Below are 13,912 nucleotides of genomic sequence, written 5' to 3'. Positions count from 1 at the left end.
CAAAACTCACTTATCTGGAACAAGACCGTAGATTCCCGTGATGGAGACAGAGGAATTCCTCCACACTAATAACCCAGACCCACACCCGAGACATGCACTGTGAGCACAGTTACGTGTTGCTGTGTTAGACTGCGTAACGTCTCCTGAAGCAGACTGCCAGGTCAAAATTCAACTGCCTGGACATTACTGACCCATATTCCTGATCATCGTGGTCAGTCCAGTGCCTAAGATCTTGGGAGACTGTTGGCTTTCAGGGAGAAAGAAACGAAGAGGTCTGGCATCGACAAAGTTGTCCATACCAACAAATAAAATAGACAGAAAACAAAATCTGGGTTTTTACAACATTTGCAGGTGGGAAGAGAGAGAAATCAGGGTGCATAAGCTGGTGAATTCCAGAAGACCATTATGACGTCATGTGCATCACACGGTCTGCTTAAGTCACTGGTTACTGTCTCTCTGTCCCTGTCTAATGAAGACAATGCAAATCAGGGGACCAGATATAACCGTGGGTGATTGTGTTCATAAGGGCACCTGCCTGACAATGGAATTTAAGAGGAAGAGAAAATAGAAAAATCATCTCAGCTCACTGCCAGCATTCTGAAGAGTTGGTGGTGCATTTTTTTGAGAGAGATTTGTGCTAAGGTCGAGAGGTGTGTGATGTTCTAACTTCATTAGTACTCACTCAAGGACCTCCACCCTATCTGCACCGGCAAAGAGCACAATAAGAAATTTTTATTCACCAAAAAGATCAAAAACAGCAAAGATAATCGGTTGATTTTGCCTTCTCCAGACAGTAAAATCTGAGATACAGCAGATTTATGATGCTGATCTAAGCCACTGCAGAGAGAAAAATACTTTTAACACGTATACACCAATCAGCACACCACAGCGCCTGAACAGACATGCAGAAAATATTCTTACTCCACATCCTGTGCCAATTTTTTTATTAATATTTTCTACACTTTTTTTGCTTTTATTTGCAGCATAAAACCAGAGAAAGCTGCCACACAGCGGTAAAGTCCACATCGCGTCATCTGGCTTTAGACACTCACATTTCTCGCTAGCATCCTGCCTGTACCATAACTTTCCATGGCTGCCTAAGAATATTTAAAAAAATAATAATAATAGGTTAAATGTTTCAGTGAGGAAGGGGAAGAGGTGTCTAGGACCCTTTGTAGAATCAGAAGAATAAGTGACAATAATATGGAAGCATGTCTCTCCAAAGGCTTCAGATTTAAAAGTCTGCTGAATGGTATTGTTACAGATATAATTTCCCCTTTTCATTTTGCACTGGCTCCCATTTCTATTTAAAAAAATAATAAAAGGACAGCTAGGTTCAGTCTACTAGATGCACTAGCTCTTCCTATTAAGGTAACGTGCAGCTTTGAGCATCTAGGACTATTCAGAGAATGCAGGAAGAGACTTTAGTTATGGGAGGGAAGCGGGGATGAAGTACTGGAATGGACACTGGTCTTGGGTGAAATGCTCTTGGTCTGTGCATCAGTTTACCTTTGGAGAGTGGGCTTCCAGCCATAGTTAACATTCTCCGATTGCTGCAATGGCATCTGTTAGAATAAAATTTAACCGTTCAAAGTAATTGATTAAAATGACAGGGAACAGAGCGAAATGGTACAAGCAGTGCCACAGGGTCTCCGGAGGTCAGAATGTACGATAGCATTGGAAACCCTAACGAAATGCACTGCTTGTACACTATTTGCAAATAAAAAGCATGGAAGAAATGTCAGACCACATTTAGGTCTGTTGGGGATTTTCTGTACACCTTTTTTTTTTTAATACAGAAATCTTTAAAAAATAAAAATAAAAAGAACTTCCATTTTTAAGCATTCTGCATTTCTTTGCCAATCTTATAGCTCAGAATCTTGTTCCAGTCTATCTTGGTGCGAGTAACTGGCAGCTGTCGACGCAAGGCTTTGAATGTGGTATCCGACATGGTTTGATAATTTTCACTGATTGCGGTCTGTGGTGAGGGATAAGAAAATAAGGAAAAAGTTATTTAAAAATAGACATAGAGCGATCTTGTAAACAAATTCACTGTTTGCTGAAATTGCTATGTCCTAAATTTCAGGTTAAACATTTAAAAAAGTTATGTGATCTTCAGTTATACTAAACAGATGATAGTGGGAAAGAAAATGATCGGCCTTAGTGTCAGAACAGCACTTGACGATCCCAGATCACCACAATCCTGGCATACTATAAAAACATATGTTAGTACATTTGAGACAGATTTTAGATCCTTAATACATACCAGTACTGCTGAGAAGTGGGCGTGACAATTTGTGTTGTCAAGTAATATTCATGGAGGCGTAACCTAATGGTTAGTGCAGTGGGCTGAGAACCAGGTTCAATTCCCACTGCATCCTTTTGTGACTCTGGACAAGTCACTTAACCCTCCAGGCACAACAACAACAAAAAAAACCTTGTACTTGCTCTGTCCATAGAGGGCTCTGACTCTGTATGTAATATATAAACTGCTTTGGTTGTAGAACAGAAAGATGGTGGATCTTATGCACTGACCCTTACGCAAAAGGAAACCAAACCCCTCAGAACCTGATAGTAGACATACCATACAGCAAGCGGTTAGCTTGGCAGAGTTTAAAAAGGGGTTAGACGGTTTCCTAAAGGACAAGTCCATAAACCGCTACTAAATGGACTTGGGAAAAATCCACAATTCCAGGAATAACATGTATAGAATGTTTGTACGTTTGGGAAGCTTGCCAGGTGCCCTTGGCCTGGATTGGCCGCTGTCGTGGACAGGATGCTGGGCTCGATGGACCCTTGGTCTTTTCCCAGCGTGGCATTACTTATGTACTTAGAACTCTGGTCCTGGAGTACTCCTTGCCAGTCAGGTTTTCAGGATATCCACAATGAATATGCATGAAATATTTACATATAATAAGAGGCTGTGTATGAAGGAGAAATTAGGCCCCACCTGCTGGTAGGCGTGCACAACTCATCAGTCCAATCCTGGGCCGGTACGGAGGGATGCTAAGGAATGCATATTCATTGTGGATATCCTAAAAACCTGAGCGGCAACAGGACTGGACTTGGGAAACACTGCCATACAGCCTGTATATAATGAACCAGACTAGGCCCTTCCAAAAACAGGTTCAGAGGCCTGACGCTGTCAGCTAGACCTAAAAATCATGCCCTCTGTGTAACCCAGAGGCTCACAAGCTCTTGTGACAGGCTTACAAAAAAGATAACGAAGTAATTTTCCATGCACGGTGTTTACGAAAGAATGCAGTTTAGGGGCTTTTCCAGATATAATTATTGCAACATAGATAAATGGTTGCTGGCGAAATGGAAACACGCTGATCAGGATGATGTTGCTTTTAGCCCTGTCTAATAATCATGATCAGCGTGTTTCCATTTTACTATCTCTTATTTTGGCTGGCTGCTTTCTTTACAAGAGGAAGAGGAGAGTTTACTAGAAAACCTAGTTGATGCGGGGTTGTTTATGAGTGGGAGGGGGTGTTGTAAACATGCTAGCCCTTTATTTGAGCTCCCAGTTCATATGGGGAAGGGTTATATTGCAGTGGGAAGTATGGGGGGGGGGGGGGGATTATTTGGGCTTCCTATATTGCCTCTTGGAACGTATTCTTTAGATTATGTTTCTGATTCACCACTGGAGGTCTTTTTGTTTTTCTTCAGTTTCTTTGAAAGCTCTGATGCATTTTTCATCATTTCCATGTAATTTTTTCTGACTTGGTTTATTCCCCAGGTGTTTTTCTCTCACCAAGATTTTAGGTTTATTTCACAATATTTTCACACAAGGAAGTATATTGGCGAAGAGACTGCAGGCTGGGACGGTCTCTCTCCTGCTAGATATGTTTTCTTGGCAAACATTTGATATTTGGGTTTTTGATGATAACACTTAAAATTATGTCATGGAATGTGGGTGGGATGACTTCACCTATAAAGCATCATACAGACTGTCCAGCGACAGCAGGCAGACCTTGCCTTTCTCCAGAAAACTAATTTGAACTCAAGTGAACACAATGGTCAGTGGGAATGACTGTGGACTGAACAGCGGTGCGGCATAAGGCTGGGGTACTTATTTTGGTTCATAAAGGCTTGGATTCCTAAAACTTATAGTTCTGACGGACGCTATGTGATTGCCCAGATAACAGCACATACCTAATTCTTACTGGGTGATTTTTATGCGCCTTAATGTGCTTGCTAACAAGATATTTTGCAAACTGATCCAGTTCCTGTCCCCTCTTTCACATAACAACGTAATATTAGGTGGGGATTTCAATACTACTTATGATCTGCTTCAAAATAAATCACACCCACCTGACTGAGCTTGCATGGAGCCGAAGGGCCTGCACCTGCTCTGCAGCACCTTGGGTCTTGTGGATGTGTGGAGAACACTTCACCCATATGACCGGGATTATAAACATCTCTCTCAGGCACATTTCACCCAGACTAGGATATATTACTTATTGGTGTCCCGGGCTTTGTTTTCTCATATTCCTCAAGCAGAAATCGGTCTGTATAAGGGTCTCAGATCATGCCCTAGTTTGGATTCAGTTACAGGTGGGAGCGGGCATTGTGAGTGGGTATCATTGGAGATTCCCTCTACATTTGTATGGCGATGCCCAGTATTATGACTTTATTCATCAGAAATAGAAGGAATATCACTCTCAACCAAACATCTAGACCAACCAATATTATTTGGGGAAGCGGCCAAAGTAGTACTACAGGGGAAACCATAGCATACTATAAACGCAGAAAAATGTGAGATAACATTTTACATTTAGTATCCCAAGTCTGTCAATATGGGATTCGTTTTGGTCATTCCCTGACAGATAAAGCCTTATTTCTAGCCTCTCAGGCAGAACTAAAGGAGATCTTACATCAAAGAGCCATTAAATCCTTGAATTACTACAAATACCAGCTACAGCTTCACGGTAATAACAGTGGTAAACTTATGCCCCTTTTCATTCATGCTAGGATGGGACCTAAAAAAGTGCTCTCTCTCAAAACAAGCCAATGGCTCTTTTACAAATTCTAATGTAGAAATCAATACTATTTTTCTTTTCTTTTAATTTATCAACTTTTTATTTGGAACAAACTCCTGAGAGTCACAGAAATACAAGCAATTTCAAATGTCCTTCAAAAAAATATATAAACAGAAATTATTTTCCTTTATCGACCATTAAATTAAGGCAAATTGATCCAAGATTTAAAGAAAATACAAAAAAAAAGATAAAAGTTGCTGCTACCAAGAAGCATCTCCCCCCTTAGCCTATCTAGCAGTGTCGTCTGGTGGCCCGACTGTTACATTAACATCCTCTTTAGAAACCAAAAAATCTATCAACTGTTTTGGGTCAAAAAACTGAAACATTTTTGTTTGATACACAATTCTACATATACAAGGAAATTTTAAAATAAAGTTAGCTCCTATGGCGAGAGTTCTCGGGCGTAGTGCCAAAAAAGCACTTCGCCGTTTCTGAGTTTCTCTCGCCAAATCTGGATATAACCTTACTTTTGAGCCAAAAAAAAGTTGATTGTAAATGCCTAAAGGAAAGCCTCAAAACAGTGTCCCGATCCATTTCCAAAGCAAAAACAACTAATAGTGTTAATCTTTGAGTTACAACCTCCAAAGAGGATTCTAGAAAAGGTGTCAAGTTCATCTCATTCCCTCTATTGAGTTGAGGGGTAATATTCTCCGCACTAGTTCTGTTAGGCAAACATTGTGCTCGCACAATAGGGGGTAAGTTTTCACTCGACATACCCAAAGTCTCAATCAAATACTTTTTTACCATATCAATGGGGGAAATTAGAGGAGACCTAGGAAAATTCGTATCTCTCAAATTTAATCTTCTTGATTTATTTTCCAGATATTCCAAACGTCTTGCCATATAGTCTCTGTCCTTAATCATTCCCTGGTTAAGGACTTCCATTGTTTGCACTTTTCCTCCAATTTTCTCCAGATAAGAAATTGTATTTGTAATTGTTTGTGCTTGCTGGAGGGACACGGTGGATAACATCTTTATATCTGATGAATTTTTCAATGTCTGTTGTTGTAGAGAGGCATGCATGGTTGCAGTTAGGTCCCAGAGTGCTTCTAAAGTCACCACGGGAGGTTTTTGAATTACTCCCGCTTCTAAAGCCAAGAGGGGGGCGTTAACAATTTTTCTCAGGTCGCCCACGGTCTCCTCTTCCCCCGTGACTATTCCTGAGCCTTCCAACGGAGAAAGCGGGTTCCCTCGCTGCGCTAGCCCCTCACTCTCTGGAGAGAGCAACGCAAACCTCATTTCTCCTTCCAATCATCTTGGCTGCGGGGGCCCCGTGCGTTCAACGGGGCTGAATGACACCCCGTCATCACTGCTGGCCAGCCCACTCACGCCGGTCCCGACAGCAGGGGAAGAAGTGCTACTCGGTCCCAGAAGCACCCCGTATTGCTCCAGCGTTGGCCGATTCTGAAGGTGGGTTCCGCTCGGTGTAGAGGGCAACACTCGAGTTTTCCCCCTCCGCTTCCCCATAACTGGGAAATCAGTTCCTTCCGAACTGCTGTGCTGTGCTCAATCGAGCGCGTCTGGTGCAGCAAACTGATCAAGCGGCCATCTTGGATCAATACTATTTTTCAAGATTATTTTGCCACACTATATGGCGGCAGATACTATGTCTCTCTTTACTTAGATAACTTAACATTGCCTCAGGTGAGTCCTTCCCATCTGGCCAAACTAAATATGCCCCTCACACTTGATGAAGTCAGTTTTGCAATTCAGACTAGTACTTTGGGGAAAGCACCAGGACTAGATGGCTTTCAAGCTGAAATTTACAAATGTCTTTCTGCAGCCATTGGCCCCCATCTGGTCGCACAATATATTACAATTATTAATGTAACCCTATGGGTTAAATTTTAAAAGACTACCTGGCTCCTTCTGGATCTGGTGTGGAGACAGTGAGCAGTGCAGAGGCTTGTGCTGTGTATGACATATTAGAGTTCCAAATGTTACTGTTAGGCAGTTGGGAGGTAAGTGCGATGCTGTGCAGACGTGTGTTAGTGGTCTGTGTACAGCTGTAGTAGGAAATCTGTTTAAAAAACAGATTTGGGGTATCTTTTGAGCTTGTTGCTGTGTGAGTGAGAAGTGTTAAGATTAATTGCTTAATTGTAAAAGCCATCCGTGATTTTACTGGCTTTTAGAGTGGTGACAGCTGCCTGGAAAGCTGTAGTGTTAAAAATGAAATAACTTAATAAGTTCTACAAGAAACTCTGCTGCCCGTCTCGTCTTCCTCCAGGGTCGCTTTACTCATACTACCCCTCTCCTCAAGACCCTTCACTGGCTCCCTATCCGTTTTCGCATCCTGTTCAAACTTCTTCTACTAACCTATAAATGTACTCACTCTGCTGCTCCCCAGTATCTCTCCACACTCGTCCTTCCCTACACCCCTTCCCGTGCACTCCGCTCCATGGATAAATCCTTCTTATCTGTTCCCTTCTCCACTACTGCCAACTCCAGACTTCGCGCCTTCTGTCTCGCTGCACCCTACGCCTGGAATAAACTTCCTGAGCCCCTACGTCTTGCCCCATCCTTGGCCACCTTTAAATCTAGACTGAAAGCCCACCTCTTTAACATTGCTTTTGACTCGTAACCACTTGCCTCCACCTACCCTCCTCTCTTCCTTCCCGTTCACATTAATTGATTTGATTTGCTTACTTTTGTTTTTTTTTTGTCTATTAGATTGTAAGCTCTTTGAGCAGGGACTTTCTTCTATGTTTGTGCAGCGCTGCGTACGCCTTGTAGCGCTATAAAAATGCTAAATAATAGTAGTAGTAGTGTAGCATCAATATTTCCTTTGCAATCAGTTTGCTTACTTTTATTTATTTTTTGTCTATTAGATTGTAAGCTCTTTGAGCAGGGACTGTCTTTCTTTCTTCTATGTTTGTGCAGCGCTGCGTACGCCCTGTAGCGCTATAGAAATGCTAAATAGTAGTAGTCTCTTGTAACCAGAGCTAATATTGTGATGTCATAATGCCTCAGGCCACCAATAAGAGCCAACCTCATCAGTGATGTCACAATGGCTTGATTGTCCTATACTTGGCTCACTTTTATTACATAGCTCTTTGAGCAGGGACTGTCTTTCTTCTATGTTTGTGCAGCGCTGCGTACGCCTTGTAGCACTATAGAAACGCTAAATAGTAGTAGTAGTAGTAATATTAATAGTTTGATGAGACAAATGTACTGGTTCATCTAACATGGTGACATATTTAACATTTTTAACAAAAGTGCTGGCTTAAAGTGCACTTTAAAACTCTATTAAACCTGAGGGGTTTTAGAGGGGGTTTGAAAAGTGAAAAGCTGCATTGTAGTTTTAAATAATTGTTTATTTAGGGAAAATAACATATCTCACTGAACTTAAGTTGCAGTGCATAAGAAACAGCTGAGAGCTGTTTTAGCCTTAGAGAACCGTACGCTTTCTGTAGTTTTGAAAGAAACCTATCCCAACTTACCTGTTGCTTTATTAATTGTGGGAGGGAAAGTATAGGGAGTAAAAATTATCCATTTCTTTACTTGGGGTAGTTAGGAAAATAATTCCCTAATCATCTTTGAGAGTTCCTGTCACTTAAATTAGTTAGAATTTAGGGTTTTTGAGTTTAAGATTATAGTAGTAGGTAACCTGGATGATTCGTGGTTGCTGGTTCCTGAGATCACCGCTGCACTAAATGGTACCCAACGATAAAAGAAAGAGGAAGAAAGAAGAAAATACAAGAAAGCAGGAAAAAGTATCCTTTAAACCCTTTTGCACGCTTGAGTGGGACTGCAAAGGACTGTCAGGTTTAGTGAAAATTGATTGTTTAGCAGTGTTGAATAAATTAATTTTAAAAGCGAAACATCTGCTTGATTAAATTATTTACTTTAGATTTAATTCCCTTCTTGTTTTAGAAACAAGCGAGGTTAGTGAAAATAAGTGCACCTCATCTCTGTCCGTTTCACAAGAGTTCACCTGAGGTAATTCCAAGGTAACTGTAGGGTGATCAATTGTATCACATTAATTTGTTACATTTGTATCCCACATTTTCCCACCTATTTGCAGGCTCCATGTGGCTTACATAGTACTGTAAAGGCGTTCGCCAAGTAGAGGAACAGATACAATGTGATGTTAGGGTCGAATAAGGTAGGTATGTTTCAGGCACATTAGGGGTTGAAGCATAAGTACATAAGTATTGCCATACTGGGACAGTCCGAAGGTCCATCAAGCTGAGCATCCTGTCTCCAACAGTGGCCAATCCAGGTCACAAGTACCTGGCAAGGTCCCAAAACAGTACATTTTATGCTGCTTACTCTAGAAATAGAGAATAGAAAAACTAGTTCACACTTATCTAACTCTTAATTTGATAAGAGAGGGTGAAAAAGCCTCATAATTACACAAAGAATGGTGTATGACAATCACAGTCAATGCTCAATGTCTGGGTGACTACCCTTTTGTGAGTAATGTAATCATAGGCAAAAAAAACCCTCCTTCCAAATTGTTTTTTCAAATTATATTTGTAAGGAGGGTTTTCTCCCTATGATAACAATCACAAAAGGGTAGTCACCCAGACATTGAGCATTGACTGTGATTGTCATACACCATTCTTTGTGAAATTGTGAGGCTTTTTCTCCCCCTCTTATCAAATTAAGAGTTAGATACGTGTGAACTTGTCTGTCTATTCTGTATTATTTGTTTATTTAGATGAATAGACTTAGCTCGTCACAACTGATTTAAGGTATCCTAGAAATAAAGCAGTGGATTTTCCCCAAGTCCATTTTAATAATGGCTTATGGACTTTTCTTTTAGGAAGCTATTCAAACCTTTTTTTAAACCCTGCTAATTGCTTTTACTACATTCTCTGGCTACGAATTCCAGAGTTTAATTACATGCTGAATGAAAAAATTGTTTTCTCAGATTCGTTTTAAAATTTACTACTTTGTAGTTTCATTGTGTGCCCCCTAGTCCTAGTATTTTTGGAAATACAAGTGTAGTTTGTACCCCTTAGCCCGGTGTAAACACCTAATGATGACAGAAGCCTGATAACAGGCATCACTACTGTACCACCTTGCTTCTCCTATGTATCATACAGCTGGGAGAGGCCTGGGGGCATCAAACCTGGCCACTTGCCAGCTATCAAAAACCAAATACAATAAAAATCTAAAGTTAAATTTAACACAAAATATGGTTTCTATCCTGGGCTCTGTGCCTGCTGGAAAATACCAGAGTGGGTAAATGTACTGGACACTCTCATTCAGCACAGGAGTGTTTTATGCCCAACCCAAAGCCAAGTCTAAACTTCAAGTATGGAAAATGTTAAAAAAAAAAACTCCACCTGGTATTGGTTTTCTGCTTGCTCAATGATTTTAATAAATTCCTTGGCAGTCTGAACGTCATTCTGAAACCAAGAGGGGGGGGGGGGGGGGGGGGGGGGGGATCAGGGAAGGAGAGAAATAAAATGTGTTAACATTTCAAGCTGGTTGGAGAATACTAATAAAAGTATTAACCAGGGTAGCATTTCTCTAAGGCTAGTTTAATTAAATTAGAACCATTTTCCAGTGTATCTTTAGACAGATGTGTTGTGGATTCACAAGGTGCAAGAGAACACAGGGACTCAAAGACTGTGCAGAGTCTGCCCTCTAGTGTCACAAATTGTCTTCTACAATGTTTCATCACAATTTTGGTTTTTGCCAAGATGTCTGATGGTGTGGGGAGCAGAATTTTTGTCCGTCTGTAGTAGTTTGCTTTTGAGAATTAGGCAGCTTACTTTACCCAGCAAAGCACATGTGTGAAACCAGTTTCTATCCCAGTAGGGGAAACAAGTATTTTCCAAAGAACATTCAAAAACGGAGTAAGATTTTTTTTAAAACAGCTTATGAGATTGGTTCTAGGTCAATCCCCACCGAACAGTTCCCACCTAGGACAATTTCCACCATAGCAGGGAGGACAATTCCAATCTATAACCCAAAAAAATATAAAACACTAGGACAAGTAATCTCCCTCCCTTTTCTCTTCCAGATCGTTTAGGGGGCCAGTACCCCCTCACCTCCCCCCCTCCATCAACATTATCTTTTACACATCTTTTTCCCCTTCCAGACATGCAGGTTGTATATGGGGGGATGCAATGCCCCCTCACCCCCAAACTAGGTGTCAACCTGACACACTAATTATAATTTATAACAAATTACTACTCTGCCTATGCCCCCCACATCCCCCCTCAAACAAGGTTTCCATCTAATTCATGTTTAATCCAGGATCTAAATGTCATAAGTAAACAGATAAATACAAACTGCAGTTCATGTGGGGTGGCAATGCCCCCCCCTCCCCAAACTAGGTTTCAACCTAATTCAGCCCCTCAAAGTGACACACCGATTATGATTGATAACATATTACTCTACCTATGAAAAGTTATTCCATTATTATGCATCTTCTGTGTACATCCATTTGCTGCGCTAACCTCTGTGTTCCAGACGCCATAAAAAAAAAAAAAAACCACCACCAGGACTTATGGGACCCGATACAAGAAAGAAGCTATGGGAGGGGGGGGGGGGGGGAAGAAGGCTAGGGAGGGAGGGAAATGATCAGGAGGAAAAGTCCTTGGTGGGCATTGTCCTCCTTAAGTGGGAATTGTCTTGGGGGGAATTGGTGGGTGGGAACTGGCCTGATACCACGAGACTGATGTGTAAGGTTAATTTTTGTTATTATTTACAATATATACACACTCTGTACCTGACCATTACAGAAGGTACAGAATAGAAATGACAGGTACTACACAAGTGTGTGTGATGTAATTTGTTTGATTTCAGATGCAAGGACTAGAGAATGACACGGGGACAAAGTTTGTCCCCGTAAGTACCGACTCCATCCGCTAATGGAACTTTGTAAGTCTAAGTGCTGCAAAAAAGGGCCCCATAGTTTTGTACATGTCAAACCACAAATGTTGTTTTGCCTTACAATAGAACTGCCTTAAAATGCATATGTGTATATTTGTGTGTATTGCAGCAAAGTCCTTGGGTTTGTCAGAAGGGAGGTGGTTTCTTTATGAATATATTAGTAGTCAAGTTTCACCTGAAACCACCTCTAATGCTGCAAGGAGTACAGACGGTTATCAAAGTAATTTATATATTGTTCTGTGTACCAAATAGGGAACACGTCAGGCTTATATAGGAGATGTGTCGTCACACTTCATACTGCTGTATTACAGGGCAAACAAGAAGAAAACACAGTAAAATGACTGGAGTTAAATCCAATCCATATTCAAAAATCATTGGATCTTTATTAACAGACAGTGCAGCCTCTTGAGAGCTGATACAGTAGGAAAGAAATGGCTGCAAGTTCCTAGACTCAAGAGAGAACCGGTAGCACTCATCCTGGGAATGACTTACATTTTCCTGCAGTGATTCACAGTCACAGGCCGACTCCATGGACATTCCTTTTGCACCGAGTCCTGCTCTCTGCACTGGAACTTCCTGTTTTGACGCTGAACAGGAAGCTGCAGTACAGAGGGCAGGACGCAGCAGAAGGAAGAACACTGAGCCGGCCTGTGAATCGCTGCCTGTTGCAAGAAAACATAAGTGATGCCTGTGGGGAGGAGGACGGGAATAGAGGAAAGGATTTACCGCGGGAACAAGGCAGTAAAAAGTTTTGTTCCCGCAGCCATGGTAATTCAAGTTGGGGTGTGGCCCTTACCGCGGATTTACCACAGTAATGGTAACTGTCATTCTCTAGCGAGGACCTCTACCTTATATCCCTTAAAATTTATATTTCAGCATATGTAGGTAGGACCACTGACCCTCAGAACATGTCTTGCACCACACTGAGTCCTTTACAAACCACATCTGCTGTCCAAGCACATGCAAAGAGCATATAAATTAAAGACCCTCAGCCCACTTAGTTTCCTCTGTAATTTTAAAATGTTACTTCTGATTTTAGGAGACTGTTTATATAGATCAGTGATGGCGAACCTTTCAGAGACCGAGTGCCCAAACAGCAACCCAAAATCTAATTATTTATCGCAAAGTGCCAACAGGGCAATTTAACCTGAATAACAGAACTTTAAAAGCATTTGGCATGCTTTTGAATAATTAATGTGATTTTTGCTGTTGCATGCATGCTGATAACTCCCTTCCCCTCCATCCATGTGCATCTCCTTCCTGTCTTCCCTCCCCTCCATCCGTCCAACAATTTCCCTCCCCTCCATCCATCCATGTCCAGCAACCCTCCTCTCTCCTGCCCTCCCCTCCATCCACCCATGTCCAGCAACCCCCCTCTCCCATGCCCTGCATGTAAATCTTTTTTATTACCTCCGTCGAAGCGGCCGCGTCTTTGAAAGCCCTACCTGTCTCTAGCCTTCCCTTCGTGAGTTCGTTCCCTCAGTCAGTCCCACCCTCGCGGAAATGATGTCAGAAGGCGAGACTGAGGGAACGAACTCACGAAGGGAAGGCTAGAGACGGGCAGGGCTTTCAAAGATGTGGCCGCTTCAACAGAGGTAATCAACGCCGGCGAGGATGACATGCGAGGGGATGTTGGGTGGGCAGGCCTGGAGAGAAAGTGGCTGGGCCTGGGCCCATCCAGGCCCGACGGCGCGCATGCCCTCTCTGGCAGGCGTGCCATAGGTTCGCCATCACTGATATAGATGTATGTAGGTTAACCTGTGTGCATAAGAACCGATTAAAACATTTAAATTTGAGCACCTTATACTACATGGAACTTGTATGTTTATACTCACAGAAATTGTTATGGACTCCTGGATGTCTTTGTGGCTAACCAGCTGGACATTACCATCCTCATAGTAATGAACCTATGAAAAATTTTGTCAGACCTTAACATCAATTGTTAACTGTGAACATGACAAAATGGTTTCATGAATGCTCACGATTCAAATTTTACTAAAGCCTTACATGACTGC

At 41.8% G+C, this 13,912-nt stretch overlaps 1 protein-coding gene across 1 annotated transcript in view; it reads right to left on the bottom strand.

Moving 5' to 3' along the window:
• Window positions 1-927: 927 nt before the first annotated feature.
• Window positions 928-13,912, bottom strand: part of CAPZA1 (capping actin protein of muscle Z-line subunit alpha 1) — a 52,725-nt gene continuing 39,740 nt past the window's right edge. The window contains exons 8-10 of the mRNA XM_030220372.1: window positions 13,733-13,804; window positions 10,340-10,402; window positions 928-1,978 (exon numbers count right to left, since the gene is read on the bottom strand). Of these exons, the coding sequence (XP_030076232.1) occupies window positions 1,838-1,978; window positions 10,340-10,402; window positions 13,733-13,804 (276 nt within the window). The 3' untranslated portion in view covers window positions 928-1,837. The remainder of the gene's footprint in view (window positions 1,979-10,339; window positions 10,403-13,732; window positions 13,805-13,912) is intronic.

Source organism: Microcaecilia unicolor, chromosome 12 (genome assembly GCF_901765095.1).
Source record: "Microcaecilia unicolor chromosome 12, aMicUni1.1, whole genome shotgun sequence".
NCBI lineage: Eukaryota > Metazoa > Chordata > Amphibia > Gymnophiona > Siphonopidae > Microcaecilia > Microcaecilia unicolor.
Note: the sequence above shows the minus strand (reverse complement) of the source record. Positions and strands in the feature narration are given on the sequence as shown.